Source organism: Eublepharis macularius, chromosome 11 (genome assembly GCF_028583425.1).
Source record: "Eublepharis macularius isolate TG4126 chromosome 11, MPM_Emac_v1.0, whole genome shotgun sequence".
In the NCBI taxonomy this organism is placed as follows: Eukaryota; Metazoa; Chordata; class Lepidosauria; order Squamata; family Eublepharidae; genus Eublepharis; species Eublepharis macularius.
In genome coordinates, this window is record NC_072800.1 from 14,016,157 (window position 1) to 14,024,749 (window position 8,593).

Consider the following 8,593-nt stretch of genomic DNA (forward strand, 5'->3'; position numbering starts at 1 on the left):
CACAAAATGCCAGGGACTGAGGTTAGCATAACTCTAATAGGAACTCTTCAACACTGTAGACAGAAGACCTGCTTAGCAGGATGCCTTTAAAAATGAACATATTGTTTAAAGGTTTTTTTTTTTTGCTTACACACAGCTTACCTTCAGTCGCACAGTGAATATTATTGTGCTATGCTGGCTGTTGATGCAGTGTTTCCTTTTAATCTGCACAGACAATCAGATCTCCAATGGCCAATCAGAAGCCCTGCTGGCAAAAGTCTTACCTGGTCACACCCACTTTCTAAAAATACTTGGTGGACGCCAAGGAAGGTGTCAGCAGACATTGTGGTGCCCATGGGCACAATGTTGGGGACTCCTGCCTTAAACCTTTTCAGCTATATCACAACTTAAGGTTTTTTTTCCCAGAAGACAGAAGCAATGAGCCTATTAAGTTGCTCAGCAGTTTCTCTAAATATTGGTACCAGTTGAGGCTGACAGGGAAGAAATGATGATTTATCTCGAGAATGCATTCCCGTTTTTCCAGAACGTGAATGATGAAGAAAAAAATTAGAATGTAAGAATATTCATCTGTTTGGTCATTAATATGTTTGGTCATCAAAGTCATCAATGACATCAAAGTAAATAAGTAGTATGAAATTTTGACTCTGAGTTTTCGTTTTCTTGCTGGGGAAAGAATTCTTCATAACTATCCCTTTGTCATCTCGAAGGGCTCTCAAAGTCCAACAGCTGATGAAGACATTACACTAACTCCTAAATCTACACTAAGGGACATAGAGCCATCTGCAGGATTGCACACTTCTCCCAGGCATGAATGTCCCCTGCTTCTTTTTGACAACTGGCATTGCATCGTGGTAACCCTGATTAACACAACCTCAGAGGCACACCAAAACTAACTTGTGAAACCCCCCTTCACCCTGGCTATGTTAATCTCAGACATAATACTAACCCAGCATAAAGAAAGGCAAGGGGAAAGGAAGGGGGTTATGTATAGAGAGTGCACGGTCAGTAATCTAGTTAAAGAGCCCTCCTATCTAACTTCTGCACTGGCCTCCAAAGTTCATTTGCTAAGACTTGAGGCTTTGTTAAGACAATCGCTTAAGCCGAAACTACACATGACACGGAATTGTGTGTGAGTTTTTCCAGTTCTTTCCTTAAGTTACAAGAAGATGTATAAGTTGCAATCTTGAATAGAGGACCCAGGAAAGAGCTACATAACCAATTCCTTTCCAGATGTTTTTCTGCTGTTCACCCCCATTGTTTTCTGCTGCTGATAAAAAAGACATCTTAGGACTCTTCCCTTCAATTTAGCCAGAGAAACATTTGGAAGGCAAAGAGTAAATCAGCCCTTCCCCTCATTGGCCCTTCACATAAGACTACAACCCCCAGCAATTGCTATCACGTCTGGCTAGGGGATTCTCTCAGACTCTCCACTTCATCCAACACAGTGGTATGAGTTAAAAAGGGTCTTTATTCAGATAAAACTCCCTAGAAGTGCACTGATACATAGAGATTGCCCAGAATGCTGAAGTACAGTCTTCCCCGAGAGGTTATACTCCAGTTCCCCTCCCTGAGCCCAAAGAAGTCAGTTGAAGTCAGCGAAAGTTCTGCAAAAGATGCCCAGTCGAGGTTCCCACGCCTGGATCCCACACAGCTGCACTGATAAGGTCTCTTAGCAAAGCATAGGCATGGTGAAGGAAGCTACACTACAGGAAGAAAGCCCCTCCCCGCTCCCCCCAAAGTAAACATGCATTCACAGTCATGACAGGCAGGCTGGCTTGCCTGCCTGATCATTGATTTTGTTTTTTTATAAAAACAGTAGGCAACACAATAGTTACATGTCAAGTTGCAGCCAACTTATGGTGACCCCATGGGTTTTTCAAAGCAAGAAACATTCAGAGGCGGTTTGCCATTGCTTGCCTCTGTGTAGGAATCCTGGCCTTCACCCATCCAAGGACTCATCAAGTCTGACCCTATTTAACTTCCAAGCTCTGTTGAGATCAGGCTAGCCCAAGCTACTCAGATCACAGCAGTTTCAGGCAGGGCTTTTTTTCTGGGAAAAGAGATGGTGGAACTCAGTGGGTTGCCCTCGGAGAAAATGGTCACATGGCTGGTGGCCCCGCCCCCTAATCTCCAGACAGAGGGGAGTTTAGATCGCCCTCCATGCTGCTTGGCGGCGCGGAGGGCAATCTAAGCTCCCCTCTGTCTGGAGATCAGGGGGCGGGGCCACCAGCCATGTGACCATTTTCAAGAGGTTCCGGAACTCCGTTCCCCTGCGTTCCCCCTGAAAAAAAGCCCTGGTTGCAGGCATACTTCACATGTCATCTCAGCTTCAGAGAGGCTCTCCAAACACGTGCACATGCTCCCATCAATAAAACTGGAATAAAATGCCATTATCCACACAGAGATAAACTATTTGCCATACATAAGCATGCACATAAAAAGTTTTGCCTAAATATGGCTGTCTGAGTAAGCCCTAAGTCCAAATCATTTCAGTGTTCCGGAAAGTACAAATTACATTTTCCAGGATAATGAAAATGTTGCCTCATTAGAGTTTAACCAGATAGAAATGCTGACCCTGATTAAACTCACTGTATCATGCCCCCCCCGAAATAGTATTATACCACAGGCCCATAATCACTCTGACAGAGGGATTATTATATAACACTGACGTTTCCATCCAAAGAGAAAGAAAAAGGAAAGAGAGTCCACAGAAAGAGATTCCCCACTCCTAACTCCTAGCATTCATAAAAATACATGAACAATAAAGCAGCATTCTGAAAATGCAATAAAAATCCAAAGACCATTTATCACTACCAAATGCCGTAATGGCAGCATTGGGTTGTAAACAAGACAGTCTTTCAAAGCTGCAAAAAAGAATTAATGATGATCAAAATTCTTCTTGTTTGAAAGCTATTATTAACAAAAAAAGGTCATAGTGTTATACATTAGGAAGGATTTGAAACAATCCCTCCTTTTTCCCCAAGAAAAGCCAACTAAAAGGAGAGTCCCCCACGAACAACCAGTCTCTCTCCATTAACATCACCATTGCCTTACCATGAATTCTTCCAGCGTCTGATAGGTTTTCCCCCGGAACTCACAGTAGTTCTTCCTTTCCTTGCACAGCGGGCAACACTGACTAGTGTCAACGTGAATGCATCGCGGGTGGAGCCTCGGGCACTCAGGCTGAATGCACAGTGGGCCCTCTTCCGTACAAAGGCAAGGGCAAGCGGAGGGACCTGGAGTAAACTTCTCTCCAATAGCATATACAAAGCCGCTCTCATCCACACAACCCTTCCCACGATAGTCGGGATAAGCGTACTCCTCGGGAGGTTCAGGGGTAGTACTAGCAACAGCATCCAAAAGGGAGGACTCTTCTGCAACTGGAAGCTCCTCTTGGACACTGTCCATTTGCTCCCGGGCTTGGAGACTCCCAAACTTACTGCTGGTTGCCTGGCTACTCACAGCTTGTTTTTGCTTAGTCCAAGATTCCTTATTAGAATAATTCCTGCTGCTTTTGTTCTTCCAGTCTCTGGTACCCTCCTCTCTACCATTCCTGCCAATTTCACTTGTTTTTCCTGGTCCAGTCTGATTCTGGTTGTCTCGGGCTGATGCGTGGTCCCTCTTTTCTTGGCTTGTTTTTATCTCTTGCTTGTCTTGAACCTTGGCAAGTTTTTGAAAAGGCGCAGTGGAGCTACAGAGTGCAACCATCAGGCAGCAGGTTACAAGGAGGGAACTAGAGAGAGCCCCAATTGCCATCGCAGTAGAGCTGGGCATCACCTATGACATCCCAGAGGGGCAGGAAACACTTCAAAGGGAATCAGTCTGTCAATCCACAGTCCCTGGGAAGAGATCATTGAGGACAGTTCAATTTTCAGTCTGTATCTTTTCATAGTAAACAGCATATACACTTTCATCTGTTATATACATAAGGAAAAGTAAATTAATGTGGGCCAGCAGAAGTCTTTAAGTTGAGAGATTCGGCTTTAAATTATGGCTCAGCTATTGGTTTATTTTGCATCCTTACAGAGGTTCCTATTTCTCAGCCTCAATTCTCCATCTCTAAGATCGTAATAACAGCTTACATCAACCTAAACAGACTGTAGACACAAGGAAAAAAGGATAACCGAGAGACCTGCCATCTGAATCACTGTAAATCACTAGAGGGGAAAGATCAATGTAATACTGAAGGGTACTAAACAGACTATCTGAATAACCAAACATTCATACAAGGAATGCTATTTATAAAGTGATCACATTGGCATAGGGGAGGGTGTTACATGTTGGGGCAGAGGAAGACAGAGAGTCACAGTATATTATGATAACAAGGAATTTGAAAGAAGTCCAGCAAACCTTTTAAAATCTTGATTTTACATCTGTGTTTGTGCAATCCGGATGCATACAGCAAGAAATTACTCTCCCCAAATCACAGCAGACTCCACAGCAAATACCCACCAATATATTCTCATTTTCTGACTGCACAAACCACGATTCTCATCAATCCTTCATCCAATCAGATCAAAATTGTCACATGAATAAAATTATCATCTTTATTTTAAAAGAAACCTATCCACCTCCCCAAATCCAAATAAAGTTCAACACATTGAAGCCAAACTTGTGTGCAAATTCCCTCCATAGAATACCCTTTTTCTTCCCGATGTACAGAATGCTAGTAGTTAAAGAACTGTGTAGTACAGGGTTATTTAGAAACAAATACCTCAACAGCAGTCTCACACCATAAATTCTCTAGACTGAAATTAACAGGAAAGGCAAAAACGTGTATTGTTTCCTTCCCTCCCCTTAACATGTCTGTATGGATCCTCTTCTGTTGTCTACACATCTTTCTAGCATACATGCACCTGCAACCCTTACTTCTTATCCTGTGTACATAGCAGAAATCTACTAAGGCAGACACAGCAATACTGTGGTTACTTCAGAATATTCCCACTGCAGTCAATTCAAAGTCTGCTGAAGTGTAAAGGATTTGAAGGGCTATCTTCTCCAACTTACTGTGATGCCTCCAACTACAGATACACACTGATAATGTACATGAAAGGCGAGGTTTTTTAAAAAAACTTCATACAACAATCTCTCTCTCTTTCTCGATATGTGTTTCCATATCTATCCAGGTTAAGAGGGGAAATCTGAGGCAAAGAATGGAAAGCAAAACAAGAACCACTTTGATACAGTGAACTCTTCGGAATCCAAGGTTCAACTCCCACAGAATCAGTTGAGGAAATTTTCACCCTCACAAAAAACTAACAGTATTTTCTGTTATGGCATAAGCTCGCAAGAGCTACTGGTAGATTTAGCTAAAAGACACTTGAAACTGAGGTTTTTCCCACCAGAAGTTTAGTGTTTTTTTTTTATTTTAAAGAATCACTGTTCATGGTACATATGCTCATTCCATTTTAACTCCTAATGCAATTTTTTAAAACAATACAAAAACCTGTCTGACCAGAGGCAATAGTGCAACAAAGAAAGGGACACTCCGTGGGAAGAAATGCTTCCTTCGACTGCTTTTAACTCCCCACTCCAACCCCGATTGCCTGCTTTCAGCTTTTAATGTAGTTTGTCTGCTGCAACAGAGAGTGACACGGCTACTATTCTGGAATTTATTCAGCCTTGGTTTTCCATTTGTAAAATAATGTTTCCTAGATGCACAGCCCACCCATTCCTTCCATCCAGATTGCCTATTATCAGCAGCATTGCTGTGATACTTCATAAAGACGAAACAAGAAGCCATACCCCTGCCTTTAGGGCTTCCTACTGGAGTGTGTGTGTGTGTGTGTTTGTGTGTGTGAGTGAGTGATGTGCTATCAAGTCGACTCCAACTTACGGCGACCCTATGAATGAAAGACCTCCAAAACATCTTGTAATTAACAGACTGGCTCAGATTTTGCAAACCAGAGATGTGGCTTCCTTTATCAAGTCAAGCCATCTCATTCTGTCTTCCTCTTTGAGCTGGGTTCAAATCCCTTCTTGCCATGAAATGGGTGACGGTGGGCCGCTCATTCTCTCACAGCCTAACCTACCTTGCCGGAATAAAAAAAAATCAAGAGTCCAATAAGACTAACAACATTTGTGGTAGGATAGGAGCTTTCCTGAGTCACAGCTCAGATACAAGGTAATTGAAGCAGTGAGCTTTGACTCACTAAAGCTCCTATCCTACAGCAAATGTTAGCCTTTATAGGTGCTACTGGACTCTTGCTCTTTTCTACTGTCACAAATGATGCTAGTCTTCTAGGTGCTACTGGACTCTCGCTCTTTTCTACTGTCACAGACAGACTAACACAGCTACTCCTCTTGATCGACCCTGCAGGGCTGTTGCTGCAGTGAGGATAAGATACAGGGGAGAGCGATGCATTGCACACCAGCCTGCGCTCCTGGGAGAAATAAAAATGCACGAAATAAAAATGTGGGCTGGGAGAGAAAGATTAAGGCAAGACTAAGAGAGAGAGAGAATATACGGCAATGGGACTGAGGTCCATTCGCGGGCTCTTGCTGAAAGAATTTTGAATTTCATCGCCCATAGCATGCCCCCCCGCACCCCGGTCCAGGCTTCATCCATCCTGTTGCAGCAAACAGCGGGCGACGCGGAGGGGAGGCGGCTCCAGGCAGCCGCGGGGCTCGGGAGGTCGCAACTTTCCCGGCCCCTGCAGCCCGGGCGGGAGTCCCGCCGGCCGGGCGAGAAAGGCTTCGGCGGGGGCGTTTTTACCTCAGCGCGCGTCGCGGCCCGAGCCGGGCTGGTCGCTTCGCCTCCGCTTGGGCCGGCTGCGGCGGGAGGAACGACGGCGCTGCCTCGGCTCCCATCTTCTGCCCCGCGGCGGGCTGGCGGTCCTCCGCCCGCTGCCCTCCGCGCTTCGCCGGCCGAGGCACAGCCCCAGCCCGCCGGCCGGCCGGCCGCCCCTCGCCCGCTTCAGCCGCGTGGCCAGGCAGGCGGGCTCCTCCCCGGCGCTTCCCACATTGCGGCTCCCTCGCAGCCCGCCGCCGGCTCGCTCCCGAAGCGAGAGCCGGGCTGAGGGGAGGGGAGGCGCGCCGCTGCCGCCGCCGCCGCCGCCGCCGCCCTCCCCTCACTCGCGCCTCCTCGCCCGCCCCGGCCCCGAGAGGCGCCGCGTTCCTCGACGTCCTCCCGCCAACGGGGCCGACCGAAGCGCCGCCCGCAACCAGGAGCCCCAGCTGCAGCAGCCGCGGCCGCCTGGAGGGGAGGCGAGCGCTGGATTCCCGCCTTCGCGACTCCCGAGAGGGAGAGAGACGAGAGGCGGCGGCGGCGGCGGGGCGACACCGCAGATCTCCCGCCAATGGACTGAGGGGAATTCGGGGGGCGGCGGTGGAGGGTGCCCTCAAGCCATAGCCGACTTAGGGCGACCCCTGGTGGGGCTTTCATGGCAGGAGCCTAAGGGAGGCGGTTTGCCGTCGCCTGCCTCTGCAGCCCTGTTCTTCCAAGTTCCTGGGCAGGATGTTGTGTGTGTGTGTGTCCATGTACTCTTCCGCTGGAGTGAATTAGGTAGCTGGTAAGAAGTGTATTATTATTAGGACACAGATAGGAATAGGTGTATTCCTGTGTGTGTTCTAATCGCTGGTAAGAGGTGTGTATTATTATGACACACATAGGGGGCCAGACTCCAGGTGGGGCCCGGAGATCTCCCAGAAGGACAACAGAGATCAGCTCCCCTGGAGAAAATGGCTGCTCTGGAGGGTGGACTCTAGGGCATGATACCATTCTGAGGCTCTCCCACTCCTCAAATCCCACCCTCTCCAGGCCCCACCCCCCAAATCTCCAGGAATTTTCCAACCTGGATGTGGCAACCCTACATAGGAATGAAGATTAGTGTGCACACGTGTGTGTGTGTGTGCGCGCGCGCGCGCGCGTACAAGCATTCATGCATATCCAGAAGTGTGATTTGAGATGGTCTGGAGATCCAAATTCAGCAAGGAAACCTTAGGGGGAAGTTGGTGGTGGTGAGTGCCCTCAAGTCATAGCTGATGTATGGCGACCCCGATGAGGTTTTCATGGCAAGAGACTAACAGGGGTTTGCCTCCGCAACCCTGATCTTCAGTGGAGGTCTCTCATCCAATTACTAACCAAGGCTGACCCTGAGCTAGCCAGGTCAGGAGGATCCACAATGAGTACTAATCTATCATTTACATTGCAATTCTGAACAGATGCAGGAAGATGGTCCTCTTGTAGAAGGCAATGGAACTGGTACAACTATGCAGAATAAGGACAGCTGAGGAAGTAATACTGCTCCTGAGGATTTCTTTCCTTTACCAAAGAGAAATTTTAGTTTACCTTGAAATTGCTTTGTCTGAAAATGTAAAACACAAAAGAAAGTTCTCTAACTCTGATTGCACAAAGCATATAGTAACTTGGAACCATAATATTCAGATGGACTTGTATGCTGTTATTGGCTGGATTCATCCATTACACAAAATCCAACATGCTAATGAGCACCACATTGTACACCTATTGAAAAAAATGAAATCCTGCCCTCAAGTCATAGTTGGCTTATGGCAACCTCTAGGGGAGTTTTCATGGCAAGAGACTAACAGAAGTTGTTTGCCATTGCCTGCCTCTGCGATCCTGGTCTTTGTT

At 46.9% G+C, this 8,593-nt stretch overlaps 1 protein-coding gene across 1 annotated transcript in view; it reads right to left on the minus strand.

The window, feature by feature from the left end:
* VWC2 (von Willebrand factor C domain containing 2) overlaps positions 1 to 6,963 on the minus strand; it is a 94,783-nt gene extending 87,820 nt beyond the window's left edge. The window contains exons 1-2 of the mRNA XM_054991755.1: positions 6,716 to 6,963; positions 3,055 to 3,839 (exon numbers count right to left, since the gene is read on the minus strand). Coding sequence (XP_054847730.1) covers positions 3,055 to 3,774 — 720 coding nt within the window. The 5' untranslated portion in view covers positions 3,775 to 3,839; positions 6,716 to 6,963. The remainder of the gene's footprint in view (positions 1 to 3,054; positions 3,840 to 6,715) is intronic.
* Between the last annotated feature and the right edge of the window lie 1,630 nt (positions 6,964 to 8,593).